General features: G+C 40.7%; 1 protein-coding gene across 2 annotated transcripts in view; it reads right to left on the reverse strand.

Moving 5' to 3' along the window:
• Window positions 1–19,197, reverse strand: part of Rnf180 (ring finger protein 180) — a 171,046-nt gene that overhangs the window by 133,657 nt on the left and 18,192 nt on the right. For both annotated transcript variants that reach the window (XM_036207450.1, XM_036207451.1), the window contains exon 2: window positions 14,485–14,619. In XM_036207450.1, the coding sequence (XP_036063343.1) occupies window positions 14,485–14,619 (135 nt within the window). The remainder of the gene's footprint in view (window positions 1–14,484; window positions 14,620–19,197) is intronic.

Here is a 19,197-nt window from a genome sequence, read left to right on the forward strand (position 1 = left end):
CAGGCTAGTAAATGTATGTTTCTGAGCCCCAGCTTCTCTCCTATAAATTACTGCTAGATGACCATAAGGGATCTAAGGGCTCCCCAGGGGCTATATCTCACTCAAGGTCAGGAAGGTGCTGGCTCAGAGGAACATAGAAAGTACAGACTCCCGCCCACACACCATTTCTCAGGGTCAGATTTTGCACTGAATAGTTCTACAATTACCAAATCACGGTGCTTTCTCTTTTAGATTTCCCACAAAATAACACAACTGTCACTCTGGTCAGGTTAACAAAATAATGAACAAGAAGGTGTTTAGCCACCTATTAACTGATCATACAGATAGGTGAATGTAGTAGGGTTGACGACCCCAAAACGCACTTCACTAAATCATCTGCTTTAGGGTGTGACTTGGAACCAAGACCATCCAGAATAATTCATATATAATTTCCCAAGCCGAACCCTCCAGGCCCTACAATTACTTCTCTCTTCTACCATTAGATCTCAGGAGGTGTGGACAAAACACTGTGGTGTGATCTATTTATACACTGGCAAGAGCTGGAGGGAAGACAGCTCAGTCTAATTTCCTTTAGAAGAACAAACAAAACTATGACCTGACAATGTCAATTAAAAGGGAAAAGGGACATGAGGCACTGTCCATGTTAGACCACATTTCATTATTTTTAATGTTGTACACAACAGTATTTCATGTACTATCAATCACAATCATTAATAACCCCTGATCAAGGAATACTCTCACAAACAGTAAAAGCAAGCAGTTCTGGTGTGCTGTTTCACAGTACAAAAAATAGGGGTTAACAGTAAAATACTATACATTTCAAAAAGGAGAAAAAATTGTGAAAGTTTTTGCTATAATAAAAAATGAAAGCTTGAGGGGCCAGATATATTTAATCTGATTTAAATACTATGCAATATATATACATATCAAAACATACCATTATCTCATTAAAATGTAAAATTTTAATATTCTAGGTATTAGCAAAAGACATAATAAAAAATAAAAGATTTTGAACTATTTTCTATTCTAATATCTTAATCTTGTAACAGAGGTTGAAAATAATTTTAGTGGGAGCTAGAAAGTCTTCTGGAAAGACCTAGACATCCAAACTCCAACTCAGCTAACAGAAGACAATGTTGCCAGCTTTTCATGTCAATGATGAGAGCACTGGACTAGTGCCGGTCAAGTGCATGAACTATGAAGAGGCCATTGCCAAGTGAAGGAAAAGTCAGGAAAGGGGAAGGTGGCAGGGACAGTCTCCAGCTCTCTCCCTTGTGACTCCCTAATATCACCTCAGAAGAACGCTAAGAAAATAGAAACCGGCTTCCTGACTCCTTTTCTTGGCACATGACATAGGGAAACACAGGCAAAAAAGGTGATTATTGGTTGTAATACTGTACAGTTAGTACATATCCCAATCTATCCTCCTACCATGCCACGTAATACATAAAAGGTAGAGCATTTCTTCTTCTTCTTCTCCTTCTCCTTCTCCTTCTCCTTCTCCTTCTTCTTCTTCTTCTTCCTCCTCCTCCTCCTCCTCCTTCTTCTTCTTTTCTTCTTCTTCTTCTTCTTCCTCCTCCTCCTCCTCCTCCTCCTCCTCCTCTTCCTCCTCCTCCTCCTCCTCCTTCTTCTTTTTCCAGAGCTGAGGAACAAACCCAGGGCCTTGTGCTTGCTAGGCAAGCGTTCTACCACTGAGCTAAATCCCCAACCCTGAGCATTTCTTAAATTGATAACTAAGCTAGAAGTATAGATGGAGGACTTCCAATGGACCTGAAATTGCGGAGCACTCCCGAGACTAATGAGGGAATAAACAGCACACTACAGTGATGTGCAAAGCACATGGGAACAGGGGATGGTCCACCACAGCAGTGGAATTAAGAAGTAAACAGGGGTCCTGACAGAACTATTAAGGAGGGGTTCAGCAGAACTTTGTCTGTCTCCAGGTAAGAAGAGCATTTAGGTTGGAAAGAAACAGGGCAGTATACAAGGAGAGAGAGCTGGGAAGGCCCTGAAGAAATGAGGAAGTTTGCAGTCAGGCAAAAGAACAGCTGCCCAGGCCTAAGCACCCTCCTCACTGGGAGCCATAACCCCAGCAAATGAGACCGGTGTGTAGATGTGTTTTATCTATAAGAAAAATGTCCAATAGATACTGTTTGGCCAAAAGTAAAGACATGGTTACAGAATGTCGTATATCTTATTATGATGGGGATGGTTATATGACTATGCACTGGTTAGATTAATAGAAATGTTCATTTGAGTACAAACACTATACTGCAGTAAAAACTGATCAAAACAAGCAAAAAAAAGGTAAAATTATTTGCAAAGAAAAGTGACCAGAGCATTTGCAGGCTGAGTGTGGTGGCTTGTGCCTGTAATCCCAGAATTCAGGAGGCAGAAGAAGCAGGGCTGAGTCTAAGACTAGTCTGGCTCCCAACAAGACTTAGTAATTAATTTAAATTCACTACTTGAGTAAATTGAAAAGCAAATTGTTCTCCATCTTCCTCATTAGCTAAAAATCAAAGTTAACCACTTTGCAGTTAGTACAAAATAATTCTGAGAGCAAAACATAGCTGCTTTTTATACATGTACCTTGGGGAATAAGGAACTATTATTATCCAGATGAAAATACATAATAATGAACAAACATTATTCAAATAAAAAGATGTTTGGAGAAATCAAGTTCTCCCAAGGATTCCGTCAAAACTATATTTGAGACCAACCTCTAACCAAATTTACCAATGGATCTGGAGACCTAGGCAGACGGGTATGCACTTTGGTGCAGGTCTGTACACGGATGAGTATATGACAGACTGATATAGGTCTTTTCACCAGTGCCCATGAGGGGCCTGACCTAAACTACCCTTCTGAAAATTTTAGATTTTCAATTAAAGTCTGTCAGAAATTTCAGATAATTATAGAAGGTTTCAGTAGAAGGAAGGCAAATACTTAGGACCTGGATACTGTATTTTCTAGCTTCAAGAATGTTAAGAGGTAAGGTTTTCTTCCTCTTAGGTTACCAGGTCTCTGTGCTGGGGAGATGGCTCTGCAGTGAACAGTAGGTGCAGCCCTTTCAGAGGGTTTGAGACCCATGTCAGGCAGCTCACAACTGCCTGTAACTCTCCTTCTAGGGCAGTTGATGGCTCTGGCCTCAGTGGGCACCTACATTTGCATGCACACACTAATACTCAGACACATAGGCACACGTAATTAAAATACTAAAATCCTTTTTAAGTTACAACATCTGTGTGTTGTGTTTTATCTAGTGGCACAAAACAGAGCAAGGTTGAAATCTGGCACCAGACAAGCATGGTGTAGCTATTAACCAACATAAACCGGGCTTCGTAGCTGGGTAATGGGTAGAGGCTGGTAGAAGGGCTTTCAAGGGCATGCTGGAAGAAGTCCAGATTGCCAAGAATGAATGGGTAAGGGCAGTTCTGGGGAAAGTACAGAAGGAGAGGAACTGCAGAAAGGTTCAATGCCTCTTAGGGTTGAGTAGTAGTAATCATACATGAGTAGAACTGCAGGTCTTGGGTCTCAGGCCGAAATGAGGAACAAGGGGTAAAGGTGATTGGAAATTGGAGCAATGATTTTTTATTTTATTTTTTATTTTTTTTATTTTTTGTCATTTAGGCTTGGTAGTGAGCGCCTGGAAATCTAGCACTAGGAAGTCTGAGGCAGGAGGATAGTACTTGAGTCTAAAATAGGCCTGGTTTAAAAAAATAAATAAGTAAAAAAAATAAAACCCAAATAAGTACTACCAAAAGCTTTCCTTGGGGAAAAAAATGCCAAAGAATCTGGCTGACCCCAGTCCACCTTTAGGCAAGGCAGAATGTAAGTGTGACAAACTGGGGTATTTGGCAGGAGAAAAAAAAAAAGTATGTAAGCAGCAAAGCATTCAAGATGCTGCAAGGCTTCTTCCAACTGCACGCACTGAAAATGCACTGAAAGAGAAATGACCTCCAGGCAAGGAATCTCTGAGGTTGAAGGGCCCAGAGAAAGTCTGAACATGAGGCCACCTACCCAGCTTCCTCTATTGCTTGAGTATCAGCCACAGGGAAAACGGATGGTTAAAAATTAAGACAAGACACTAGCTGTGCCAAGAGCTGTGTTAAAATAACCACAGACTTGTGTAAGCAAGCTTCTACAAACCCCCTGTTAAGCTTGAACAAACACCTTGTTGTTATCACAAGTTGTAAATTCCCAGAATGTACCATGGCCCGGGATTTAACCTCAAATTGTAAAAATTCTTTTTCTTATCTCACCCCTGTAGCCACCCCACTCCCGACCCCCAGCCACAGATATACTTGTGGCTTTTGCTTTAAAAAGGACCTACTCCCTCTGTTTGGGGGTCACAGTACAGATCCTGACTTGCACGTGGCTCTAACTAGTTAGAATTTCTGGTACCCCACAGTGATGGAATAAAGTTGCTTCTGCTCAGCTAACTCCAATGGCCTCATCAATATTTGTGCGACAGTAAAGACTAAGTGACCTTTGCTAAGGAAACTAATATGGAAGGATGGAAAATGGGCTTTCCTCTTGAGCACACAATGAGAGAATGATGCTGACGGCCGTTCCAGAGTTTTCAAGACAAGCCAGGACCTTGAGGAGGTATCCAGAAAGCACCTGAAACACCCAAGCTTCTGCCATTGTCAAGTCTCTGCTCCCTGCATTCTGGTGCAAGGTATCCAGTCTTTGTGCAGCCCAGATGGCTGGTCTGAAAGTTGTACATTTCGGTGGTATTTGTGTGCTATTCACAGAATTCAAGAGCTCTGTAGCAAGGCTTTCTCCACCTAGATTCCAAAGGATATAGCCAACTGCATGGGAGCATTCCAAGAATTTGGCATGGGGGTGGAGTCATCTTAGACTGAATCTATGGGAGTGGGGCCACTCTTGAGACCACAGACACAAATAGAGAGAGCAATTAGCACACAACTCCAGGACAGCTGCCGACAGGAAGACTTGAATCTGAAAGAGCTGCTGCAATGGCAAAACCTAGGCAAGTCATCAGGGTAGGGGTTCAGAGGTTTCTGTATCTAACCCTGCAGACATGGAGTCATCCAGACAAGCCATCAGAGCAGGGCTGTGGAGGCCTCTGGATCCTCCCATGCACAGAATACGGTCAAAGAATGTAGTGTTCCCCTGTAAAATGCAGTACCCCCCCCCCCAGCCCTGTTGGATTTCATACCTACCTGGGACCAGCTATCCTGTTTTCTCCTTTTCAAATGAGACTGTCTTCCCTATGCCTGCCTGGCCATTGTATTTTAGAAGCACAGAGCTTATTCTCATCTCACTGGCTCCCATCTGGAGGAGCTTGTGCTCCAATCTCATCTACATCTGATTCACATGAGACTGGGCTTTACAAGTTTGAAGTGGAAGTGGACCATCTTAGGACTTCAGAGTTAATGGGAAGGAATGGTTGTATTTGGTGTTTGAAAAGAGCCTGGATTGAGGTGGGCACAAAAAGCACCAAGGCTCCTATGTTGAACCTTGGTGCCCAGCAGGTGGTGCTTTTGGGGGAGGCTCTGGAAACTTGAGGAGGAACTTCTGGAGGAAGTGGGTCCCTAGGGGCATAACTTTGAAGGTTCCAGCCAGTCCTGTTCTCTGTCTACTGTCTGCCATGATATGAGAAGTATCTGCTGAACTCCCACTCACATGGCACTTCAAGTCACAATGGGTCCCTTACTTGCTCATTCAATAGCAAGCAAACTATATAAAAATAAGAAAACACATTTGAATCCTTTTCCTTACATTCATAACACAATACAATTATAGATGCTACCAGTGTTGGTTTTAAATACTCGGCACTGTTACCATTCGAGAAAGGCCAAGAGGTACCACAAAACCCAGTATCAGAGCTTTATTGGGGGGGTGAGGCAGAAGAGAGTGACCAGGCCTGTGGAAGAGACATGTGAGAAGGGAGGGGGGGAGGAGGAGAGAGCAGAATAGAGGGGAGGAGTCTGTGACAGGCTTTTTAAGGATTTCCCTGCACATGTGCATGTGGGCTTATGGAGTTAGGCCACACATGTGCAGATTGCGTGACCATGTGCGCATTATGTAATCACACAGCACATGGATGACATAAGACATAAGACCCCTTGCTACGCTACTGAACTGCACATATGTGGTCATGCAGCTGGAGGAGAAAACAGAATCCTGACAACCAAGTTTGCCACCCCGCTCCCAGGAAGAAAATTGTAGCATTGGTTAATCACTGATAATTCTAGGGCTTCAAACTTTAATCCAAGATATCTGTGGGTGTGACGTTCTGTAGTCCTTGGATAACAACCTCCAGCAAATTCTGGAGAAAATACAAGTGGCACTCAGGAAAATAATTTGGGTCAAGATCAGGAGTCTGCTTAAGGGCTACCCCAGAACAGTGTTTGCCTGGACAGAGTCCCCATGCCGCCAGCATCAGAGGCACCTGGATGCCTGAGCATTTATTCACTTCTTTCCAACTCTAGTGACTATAAACTAAATGTGTTTGTTGATTCTCTATGAAGGGAAGTTAAGAATCTTGAAATAGTGTTTGAATCTGGTTTTGTGGGCCTGTATCCCTGCCATTTCTGGCATTTTAAATTCTGATCATGAACACTATGCAGTGATGGTCACTGTTAGCAGCATCTCTCTAAGTCACACATTATTTAAGATGATTGAAAAAAAATCATAAAACTGAGAATCCTCTACAATTCCAAAATATTTCAGTCAGAAGTTTGAGAAAGCTACTGTCATAGGTGAAATACACAAGCATAAACCAAAACAACCCCCCCCCCAAAGAGGTTTGCAGTTGTTTAAATGTTTACTTTGTTCTACATTTTAAATACCTCCAGTTTCTTGTAAGTATCTATAGGATTGCTTCATCATAAATACATTATTACAGATAGAAAAATTCATCTCTAAGTACATTCCCAAGTACATTATTATTTTCTAAATAAACTATTCTCTGAATAGATGGTATCCAAATTGATAGATCCAATGAACCATAAAAAAAAAATGTATCAACAAGTACAGTAATTTATTCCTTAAAATGTCATATGATGACTGACTATTTACATAGTTTAAATTATATTGGATATTAGAAGCAAGCCAGAGATGATTTAAAGTATACACGAGGATGTACAAGGTTATGTGCAAACAGATATGAAAGATGACTGTAATTTTTATTTTCTCCATATCATAGCAACCGAGGTATAATTTTATTTTCTTCATGCTGGGAATAATATTTCCCAGAAAATTCTTAATATAAATGTTAAAGTAGCGCACTTTCTTTCTTTAGTTACTAGGTCCAAATCTCACTGAGTGGTAAACTGCATGGAATGTGTACTTAGCAGTCATTACTCCCTCAGATCACATGACAGTGCCTGAACTACAGTGGATACATACATTCTGAATGAATGAAAGACACCTGCTTGGCACTGGCTTGTAGCTTTCTAACAATCACTGTAATCTTTAACAACCCCAGTCACTTTGGTTTGAAAGTTTTTTTGTTTTTTTTTTTTCATTGAAGATTAACAAAATATACATGGATAATGGCAAACATGCTTTCACGTTTCTATACTGTTAGAAAGTTTTCATTTAAAAATTGAAATTATTAACAATTTGCTTCTATAAGTGCCATGATCCATTAAATAAAGTTTTAATCTGTTTATAAAAATTCTTGAAAATCGATTGGAAGTGACTCAATAAAAGCCAACAGCGTAGTTTCCCAAAAATAATTTGCCTTTGAAACAAAACAAAAATATGAAGTATAGAGGCTTTGGAGAATGGAGTTAACTTTGAAAGACCTCTGGGCTCTTCAGCTCTTCTCATTAGAAGGTGATACTTGCACAGATTAGTACAGCTAACAAGTCTTAAGAGCCCTGCTACAGATAGATTAAAGCAAATTGAAATTGACAAATAACATCACCTTTTCATTATAGAACCCAGAATTTGCTCCGACTTTTCAAGATTGTTTACATATTAGCAAGGAGGATAAAATGAAAGAAGGAACAAATGAAGTAAAAATTCCCCACTGATAGAAATAAAAACAGATTATTGGCTTTAAAGGTAGTTAGTGGTAGTCAGCTTGAAAATATCTACGAATCACAGGATATGGTGCTGACCACACACACTTGGTAAGGACATTTATTAACATGTCAGGAACTTTGCTGTGACACCCTCATGTGTCATTTCACTGTACAAATGTCATTATTTCACCCAATCTTATAAACTGACAACAATATTCATCACATAACATTGATCATAATCCTAAGAAACCATCACCCACTGTCAAGTGCTTCCTGAATGTTCCTACACAAACAAATATCAAATCCATGGCTGTACATAGAGGAAGCTTTACAGTACATGTTCTGATGATTTTTATTAAGTGGCAGATAATTATGTTCACTATGCCCCAGGAACTACTTTAAGCATTTTTCCATGTTATAGATAAGAATGCTGAGACAAGGGAAATAAAACAACTTTTCAGAAACTCGTCAACGTCACATACTAATAATCACGCAAGGATTTCCAGCCAGCCAGTCCAGCTTCAGAATCTGTGTTCTTAGACAATGAGTTTCCTGCTGCTCCCTCCTGCACCTCATGTACTAACCTGTACCTCATAGACTAACCCATACCTCATGTACTGACCTATACCTCATATACTAACTTGTACCTCATATACTAACCTGTACCTCATGTACTAACTTTTACCTCATGCACTAACCTGTACCTCATGCACTAACCTGTACCTCATGCACTAACCTGTACCTCATGCACTAACCTGTACCTCATGTACTAACCTGTACCTCATGTACTAACCTGTACCTCATGCACTAACCTGTACCTCGTGCACTAACCTGTACCTCATGTACTAACCTGTACCTCATGCACTAACCTGTACCTCATGTACTAACCTGTACCTCATGCACTAACCTGTACCTCGTGCACTAACCTGTACCTCATGTACTAACTTGTACCTCATGTACTAACTTGTACCTCATGTACTAACCTGTACCTCATGTACTGACCTGTACTTCACGTACTGACCTGTACCTCATGTACTGACCTGTACCTCATGTACTAACCTGTACCTTGTGTACTAACCTGTACCTCATGCACTAACCTGTACCTCATGCACTAACCTGTACCTCATGTACTAACCTGTACCTCATGTACTGACCTGTATCTCATGCACTGACCTGTACCTCGTGCACTAACCTGTACCTCATATACTAACCTGTACCTCATGCACTAACCTGTACCTCATGTACTAACCTGTACCTCATGTACTATCCTGTACCTCATGTACTAACCTGTACCTCATGTACTAACCTGTACCTCATGCACTAACCTGTACCTCATATACTAACCTGTACCTCATGTACTAACCTGTCCCTCATATACTTATCTGTACCTCATATACTAACCTGTACCTCATATACTAACCTGTACCTCATGTACTAACCTGTACCTCATGTACTAATCTGTACGTCCTGCCTGAGTACATTTAAAGCGCTGATATTTTCCCCAACACTCTTAAAAAGCAAACCTAAAACTTACTTCTAAATTAGCCAAAATGACAGACTAATGTATATGGAAAGGTGCTCTGGGAGAGGAACTTCCATTAGCTACTTCTGCTTCGTGACATTCTGGCAAACCACTTTAATTTGGGCTACTACTAAAATCAAACATGGTTTACCAGGACAGTCACTCTTCCATGCTAGAGGGACAGCTCGAGACGTGTGTTTGTGCCCACGTGTGCCTGTGTGGGTGCATGTACATTCCCATGTGACACGGAAGCTGGATGGAGAATGTTTGGAGGACAGGAAGCAGATTCCAGTGGGAAGAGTCGGAAGCATAATGGTGTGGACAAGAACAAGGAAAAGACAGTGCTGTACACATGTAGGAAATGTCACAATGAAGCCTACCATTTTGTACTCCAAACTAAAAAATCAACTTAAAAGAATGATGGAATCAGAAGCAGCCTGACTAGAGGAATTTAAGGCTTTTTAAATAGCAAACATATCTCTTCAGTAACAAGGAACTTAAAAGTCTAGAAAAGGCTATTTTCACTAAGATTCGAAACATTATAGTGAGATTATTTTTATCAAGTGAGCTGTGAAAGAAGAGAGGAGAAGTAGAAAACAAAACAAAACATCAATAACAATAACAACAACAACAACAAAAGCCTCCGAATCCTAAGCTAATTTTGCATAAAGCTAGAAGGAAGATGCATAATGCTTATAAAGAAAATAATTTCCTCAGGCAGCAGGGGGCACTAGTGCACCTCATTTATATTTTACTTTCTAAGGAAGAAATGGCTTCAGTTGCCTATGCAGGATGTGTGTTAGTTTTCACCATTGAATGGACTTAATTTTTAAAATTACGTTGTATGGTTTCAATGTTTAAACGTTGATGATTAATACCATCATCTCTGAAACATGTTTACAACTCGGTTTTAAAGTAACACTGTAGCATCAAATTCATTTAAAAAATGAGCAATCCATACTGTTTAACTACTATAGCTGTGCAGATGCAGGGGCAAACTCTGTAGCAAGAACACCACTGAGCATTGTTATTTGTTATTAAATGTTTAAAGGGTTACTAATTTAAGAGACTCAAAATTCTTTGGACTTTGTTCTTAAATGTGTACCCTGAAAGGTTATTTCAAGAGTGAAAAGCTCTCATCAAAGGATCAGAAGGAGAAGAGGCGAGGAGCTGGAGCTGGAGGTGAGGGAGGGAGAGGGGAGAGAGGCACATGCACCCATGCCTGCTTCCTTTCTTTACACACTCCTCATACTACAATCAAGAAGACCTCTGTAAAATTCAAAGGCCATGGCATGCCCCCTTCAGTGACTTCTCGTTTCTTGTGGCACAGATCAAACTTTTTAGTTTGACTTAAAAAATGGCCACGGCCCATCTTTCCAGCTTTACATCTTGGTAAGCCCCCTTTAACCCTGAGCACCAATACAGCAACCACTTTTGGTGCTGGGGATGGACCACAGGGACTTGAACGTGCTGGTGCCCAAGGTTTCCATGCTCAGTGTCTTACTCTGCCTTCACTTACTCGGTTCCTGAGGAAGCCTTCTCCTTGAAGACAGGTTTAGAACTCTGTCAATCTCCCATTCTTACCTTGCCCTATACTTTTCCTTTTACCAATTCTACAGATAACTGAACACTTCTTTGATTGACTAATATCTAATATTTCTATGATAGGTAAAGAATAAAAATTCAATATTAAAACAAACATTTAAACTATTGATATTTATTATAGTGGATCTACAATTATAAAAGAATTGATTATATTAATATGGTATGAATACCATATTAATAGTGAGTGATAAATCCTGGAAACTTCACAAGGGCAGATAAATCACTCTTCTATTGGTCTCAAATTTCCAGTACCTATAATTTAGGACCTGTGGTGGATCCGCTCAGGCTGCCATAATAAAATTCTATAAACTGAAGAAACTAAACAACAGAAACATGCCTTTGTATTGTTTTAGAGGCTACATGTCCAAAGTCAGGGCACCCAATTATCTGGCCTTCAGTGAGGGTTCTTCCTGTCTTGCAGACAGCTAACTAAAAACTACCTTCTCCTTTCCCCTCCCACATTCTCTCTTGCTTTATCCACAGCCCTGCTGGATTAGTCTTATCTCCATGACTTATTTTCCCTTAATTACCTTAAAAGCCTCACCTCCAGATTCCGTACATAGGAACTCAGGAAGCTTACAATTCAGCCCAACTGACTGGGCCCAGATCCTTGCATTGTAGTTTACTATGTGACCTTGACAAACTGCTAAATAGTTGTTAAATTCTGCTGACACTATGCGTATAGATGTGACTGCTGTCAGTGTGTGTACAGAGGGAGGGAGAACAGGGCCCAGAATGTGTGCAAGTTCAATGTGAAGAACACAAGATCACAAACGATAAAATGAGTGCTGCAAAGACACATCATAAAAGCTAGGATTACCATCAGTGGAAATTTAGGAATTAAATAACCCATACCCAGAAAAAAGGGCTGCTGGTTGGTGATGAATGGGGGGATCCCCAAGACCAGATACCGCCTTTGTTGTGCATTTCAACATCACACGACTCTAGAGGAGTGCCTCCTGTAAGTGTGCAGTCCTATAAGTGTGCAGAGATGACATAACCCTGTCTGTTATGTCCTCATGCACAGACCCTCAGTCAGAGTTGAAGCTGTCCTTGGTTTTAACAAAGATGCTGTAGATCGGTGGTTGCTGCCTGACACCTGTCGAGGGGCAGGTATCAGAATGCAGAGTTTTGGGAAGAGAGCTAAAAACTACTCCAACACTCACTACAGAACTATAATAGGTAAATGGGTTTGGACTCTTTTCCATCACCTGTGCTAATGCAGGGGCCACCACGAACACAGGCAACTGATATTTGTTCAAATGATTGCTGGGTCATGTGATTCCTTTACCTTTTCAATGATTTCTTCATATTCTTTCTGGCCTGATTACCTGGGTAGTGTCTTTCATCTACTAGTATAATCTTAAAATGTTTTATTTCTTATTTTAATACTTCTGAATATTTTGTGTTTCTCTAGTAGCAACTTATCCAGATACATTTTAGTATATGAAAAATTAGTGTAACTCTAATTTTCATATAAATATATTTTATTCTGTAAGACAGCTTCAATAGCTTACATAGACTTTTATAAAGAATACACATATACATTACACAAATAATCCACGGAGACAAAAGTCAGACTAGAAGCTGCTGGGGCCAGCAGCAGGACAAACGGGCATGAGAAACTTCTGGATGTTATAAAGTTCCTAAACTGTTTGGTGATGGTAGTTGAAAAATTACTGGGCTGTATTCTTTTGTTTTGGTTTTTCGAGACAGGGTTTCTCTGTGTAGCTTTGCGCCTTTCCGGAAACTCACTCTGTAGCCCAGGCTGGCCTCGAACTCATAGAAATCTGCCTGGCTCTGCCTCCTGAGTGCTGGCATTAAAGGTGTGCACCACCACCACCCAGCCTGGGTTATATATATATATTTTTTTTTCAAGAAAGGGTTTCTTTGTAGCTTTGGAGGCTGTCCTGGAACTTGCTTTGTAGACTAGGCTGGCCTTGAACTCACAGAGATCCACCTGCCTCTGCCTCCCAAGTGCTGGGATTACAGGTGTGCGCCACCACCGCCTGGCAGGTTATATTCTTAAAATGGGTAGATTTTACAGTTCACAAATTGCATTTCTGAAATAGCTAAATATACATGTATACATGTATGTCTACGTATTTTCAGATTTTTCTGGGAAGCCTTTCACCAGGCACTAGTACAGGCACCAGTACAGGTACTAGCCTGCTCCCATACCACACCACTCTCAGATCAGGCTACATGGACCTGCCTTAAAGATCTTCAAGAATTAGAACCTGTTTTACATTCTGCATCCCTCCCTTCCACATCTTATCCCCATGCATCCTAGTATCCTAGACCTGTCCAGACTCACTGCCTAGACACATTGTGAACTTGAGCAACATTACTTATTCTTGGTGTCTCAGTCTTCTTAAATTTATAACAGATTATCTTCCTCAGAGAGTTATGCTAATGAATAAATAATAAAATGTAAATAATATAAACATAAACAATATAACTCTAAAATGTCTTTGATCAATAAACGTATAAAAAAGTGATTTCCATCATTAGCTAACAAAAAAATGCAAAGCAATTCTAATGTTATGCCACTGCTCATCTGCCTGAATGGACAAACCACAGTGAAGAAGTTCTAGAGCAACTGAAGGTCTCTGACACTGTTACTGATGGTGAATGCTCACTTTAGAAAACTAGCAGCAATTTCTTTAAAAAATTAAAAGTACATCTACCCTGTAGCTAAGGTACTCATCTTCATGTACACATCTAGAATAATGACAACAAGAAAAAGACCTTTGTATACATTTCCATAGCCTAAGACAACAATAAACACACATAATCTAAAAGTGGAGTATGTATAAAGGTCCCTCAGTAGAAAACAATGGTAACTGTCACACTCATAAATGGTAACTGTCACATTCCCACGTGACACAGAATTCAACAAATTGCTGCACACGGCACATAAGTGAAACTGTCAAATCTGATACTGGGCAAAATACAAGTCAAAAAGAACGTATGTGATTTTATTTCATTTGAAGGGATGTCAAGGATGGGCGATACCAGCTTCTGGATACACAGCACTAGAGCAGGTGCCTTGGAGTGGGAGAATGTCTTGTCTGAAAGGGGCAAAACAGACTTCTGGGGTCCTGGAAATATGTATCTTGAATTGATTCCTATTAGAGCTAATTAAGTTATCAAGCTGGAAACAAGTTTTATTCTGTACAAATTATATCTAATAAAATGATGGAGTGAGAAAATTTAGATTTTTGTTCACTGAAATGCATCAGATTTTAAAGGTATTTGTCATACCTTCAGGTGTGGAGGAGCAGGTGTTTGTGTATGGGTGTGCCTCCAATGTTTCTACACTCTGAAACTCTTGAAGCCGGAGAAACTCACCTCTATCACTCGAGTCTCAAGATAATTCATGAAGCACCCAGAACTGGCAATACATTGTCTACATTTCCAACAGCGAAGACTACCTATTTGCTCTTCACTGGTTTGTCTGCTTGTTGCCTCTTCGCTTCTTTTCATCTGTGGGAACAGCAATAATTTTCAGAATGACAAGCTGCATCAGATAGGTCTGATTTCTAAACCCATACAGCCGAAGTTACAAGAAGAGAAGGAAAAACCATCTTTTACTAGAGACTCCAGCTCCCCTAAGCTGTGCCCTGACCCAAAATCGGTGTCTGGAGTCCTCTTTGATACAGGCAGCTACAGGGTTGGACAGCAGGATTAAACCTGGGCAGGAACTTTCAACACTCCCCACTAGCACTGATAAAGGCGTTTTGGGATGATACCCCAAACACTTAAAAAACTGACCCTGGCTCTGAGCCAGAATTCCTTAAATCTTCCATAGATAAATTCCTTTCCTAGATCACTTGAGTGGACATGCCTATCCCTCCAGTCTAGATACAACATGCTTTTGTCTCACTGCCCATTATGAGCAAAGCTGTAACATTCCATAAGGTCCCAAATGGATGCTGTAGAGAGTACAGTACACCCTGGAGTCTGGAGCTGCTTTCTCTGGAATCCCAACAGATGACATTGAGGGACATTCCTTTGTGGAAAAACCCTGCAGTGGGTTTTGTGAGCTGAAATAGGTACCTATTTGCTAGTTAGCATGTTTTAGGCAAGGAACATTTTAGAAAATGTCTGACATAGAACATTCCATTCAATTTTGATCATAATACATTATGTAGTGATTGCCAGCTTATTTTCTTTCTACAATGCTTTATGTCTCTCACTATTGATATTTTTTTAAAGCCACAGACCAAGAGAAAATCTAAATCACTGCAGTGCTTTTAAGAACTATGAGTGGACTGCTCAGTGGGTAGAGATGATTGCTTGCATCAACACAAGACTATTTGATGCAAGAGACCCAGACGGTGGAAGGAGAGAATCAGTTGTTCTCTGACCTCCACAAAAGCACTGCGGCAGCTGTACCCTCCCTTTAAACACATAAAACAAGTAAATAATTAAATGTAATTTTTTTTCAAAAACAAATCATGACAAATTATAAATATTCATTGTTCATCTTGATTTTTCATTTTTTGTGGGGTTGTTTTGTGGGTTTCTTATTTGTTTAATTTTTGGTTTTGAAAAAGAACATGAAATTGGATGGGTAGGAGATTGGAGAGGATCTGGGAGAAACTGGGATGGGGAAAACATGATAAAATATATATTGCATAATTTTTTTCAATAAAATGTTTTAAGATAGGGCATTAAAATACAGGTTCAGGATTAAAATTTAAGTATACATGCTTTACTTTTTAGTGAAATTGAAGTACTTACTTTAAAGTGGTGGTGGATAGGAGAACATGGCCCACAGAGACTGAAATCGAAAGCACAGGGTCTGCAAGGGTCTGCACCAGGTCCTCTGTGTCTATGTTATGGCTGTTAGCTTGGTGCTTTTCTGGGACTCCTAACTGTGGGAGCAGGTGTACCTCTGACCCTTTTGCCTGCTTTGGGGACTCTTCCTCCTATTGGGTAGCCTTGTCCAGCCTAGAGAGGAGGGCTTTTCCTTGTCTTATTGTATCTTGTTTTGCCCTTTGGCTGTCCTCTCTTGGAGTCCTGCTCTTTTCTGAAGAGGAAATGGAGGGGGAGTGGTTCTGGGCGGGAAGGAAGGGGGGGGGGAGAGATGGGAGGAGTGGAGGGAGGGGAAACTGTGGTGGGGGTGTATTGTATGGGAGAATCTAATTTCAATTTGAAAAATAATACAAAAGATAATCTTTATCAGACTGCAGTCACTTCTTTAAATGACACCCAGGAGAGCGGTTTACTACATCCTCTGATGATGCAAGTGGTGAGGCTCAGAATAGGCCCCTCAGTCACGAGTCTGTCTTTATACTTGAGATGTTTCTGTCGATGCTCTTAGATCTTTTCATACACTATTTACTGAAAGCCTAACACATGCTGGGCTCTGAGAACATGAAGAGGAGTTGTTTTACTTTCTGCCTTAGAGGTGCCCACGGTGCTATAAACAGATTAGTAAGTCTCATCCTTGGCACATCAAAAGGGCATTAGGAACATTGAGCAATGATGTACATAGGCACAACTCACGGAAATCCTACCATTCTACAATGAACCAAGAGCCTGGACTAGGTAAACCTCTAATTCTAGGACGTGGTTAAAACAAAAATGACTATTTGTATATGGTAATGTATACACACAATTAGCTAAACCTCATCAGCTGTGAGAGCAATAGGAGAAAGAACCTATAGATTTGACAATATGCAAGTAGAAAGAATTAAATTATAATAGTTATGCATGATGGGAACTGTATCATCCTGCCACTTGGGGTGGGGGGTTAAGCAAGATGGAGCACTTGAGTCTAAGCAACACAGTGAGTACTAAGCCATCCTGGGTAACATAAAAAGACTCTGCTTCCAAAGACAGAGAAAACAACCAAACCCATCCCTGGCTAGCAGGCTCAGCATGTCCGTCCCTCTACCAGTCAATCCAGTCCTGATCTTCCAGCAGCTAGGCCACAGTTCTGCCTCCATGAACTAACTCATCTTTAGAACCCACTGGAGCCCATGCAACATCAATGACAATGAGTAGGATCTGTAAAATCTCCCCCTCTTCCTCCTGCATTGCTGGAGTACCCACTTTCCTTGTCTAAACCCCCTACCACCCCGAGTGCTTCCTTTTCCCCTCAATACCCTTAACTTCCTTCATCCTCAACTCCTTTTACCTAGTGATCCTCAGCCAGGAGCCGAACCTTCAGGGAAGCCTCACACCAAAATCAACTAGGAAGATATCCCTCTCAGACATTTGTCCATGTCCCCTTAAGGTGCAGTGACATACAACAAAAGATTTCAGTCCATCCTTGCTGACAACTACTGAAGACTGTATTGTGACAACTCTTCCCTACTACTGACTTTCAAACGTAAAGATCTAGTTTTGATCTTGTTCCAAAGATCTAGACCAGTGTTTTCAACGTTCAGATGTCAAATGAACATCTCTTTAAGACTCTGCACTGGGGCCTTTGTACCGGCAGTTCATTCAGAATACATATGTGCGAATCTATAGATAATTACTAGTCAGATGAGGTTACTTAGTACTTGAATGTAGCCAATCCAGATTATATAACAACAGATAATGAAGACTTTGTAGAAATAAGAATGAGAAATATGCAAAAATTTTTAGATTATAAAATGTAATATATTAGTAAAGTATATTATACAGATAATTTAACTTGTTTCTTTTTCACTATTTTATTTGGTATGTGTGCTTGAATGTGTAGTGTGTGCAGTGTAGTGTATTATGCGTATACATTTGTATGTGCATGAGCATGTAGAGGCCAGAGGTCCATATCAGGCATCTTCTTCTATTAGTCTTTGACTAATTTTTTAAGCAGTATTCATCATGTGCATGTCTGTGTGGGCATATATGTGCCAGCAGAGCACATGTGGAGGTCAAAGAACAACTTTGTATCCTCAGCTCTCTCATTCCATTGTGCGGCTCTAGGAATTTAACTCCGGCTGTCAGGCTTAGAGAACGGTGCCCATTACCTAGTGGCCCATCTCACCAGCCCCTTGCCTTTTTTTCTTTTTTTTTTTTTTTTTTTTGAGGCAGGGTCTCTCACTGAACTTGGAGCTTACTGATGAAAGCCCCCAGGATCTTCTTGTGTCTGTCTCCCTGGGGCTGGGATTACAAGCACATACTTCCATGCCTGGTCTTTTATATGGGGCATGGGGATCCAAATGCAAGCCCTCGCCTTTGCATGGCCAACACTTTACCTAAGCTGAGCCATCTCTCTCTTTTTTACTCTTATGTGGCTTCACTGATGTGACTGGTAGCACAGTCCTACTGGACAGCACAACTCTAGCTCTCGCCCCAGGTTTCTGAAGAGTTGTCTCTTTCCTCATCCTTGATATTTCAGTGTTACTTCCTCAAAGGTACGATATAAGGAGAGTGTATTGAACTGCATGTCCCTGGGCCACAATCCAGGAGAATCTAATTTTTCTGTTCTAGGTAAAACATAGAAACTTGCATATTGGGCTGGGTGGTGGTGGTGCAGGCCTTTAATCCCAGCACTTGGGAGGCAGAGGCAGGTGGATCTCTGTGAGTTCAAGGCCAGCCTGGTCTACAGAGTGAGTTCCAGGACAGTCAGGGCTGGTATACAGAGAAACCTTGTCTCGAAGGAAAAAGAAAAAAAAAAAAAAAGAAAAGAAAAAGAAAACTTGTATATTAATAAACTCAATATGTAATCTGTTACAGGGTGAAGACATTGACAGTGGTGGTTTGAATAACAATGGCCCCCATAGGCTCATAGCTTTGAATATTTGGTTCCCAGTTGGTGGACTGTTTAGGAAGGATTAGGAGGTGTAGCCTTTTTGGAGGAAGTGTGTTAATTGGGCTGGGCTTTGAGGTTCCAAGAGCCCATGCTAGCCCAGTATCTTTCTTCCTTTCTCTACTTCCTGCTTGTAGGTGACATTTAAGCTCTCTCCTGCTTTTCCAGTGCCATGTATGAAACGGTAAGCAAGCCCCCATTTAAATGCTTTCTTTTATAAGTTGCCTTGGTCATGGTGTCTCTTTGCAGCAATAGAACATTATCTAATACACTGACATTCAGAATATAAGCCAGGCCTCCTACTATGTAAAAAT

Source organism: Onychomys torridus, chromosome 15, assembly GCF_903995425.1.
Source record: "Onychomys torridus chromosome 15, mOncTor1.1, whole genome shotgun sequence".
Taxonomy (NCBI): domain Eukaryota; kingdom Metazoa; phylum Chordata; class Mammalia; order Rodentia; family Cricetidae; genus Onychomys; species Onychomys torridus.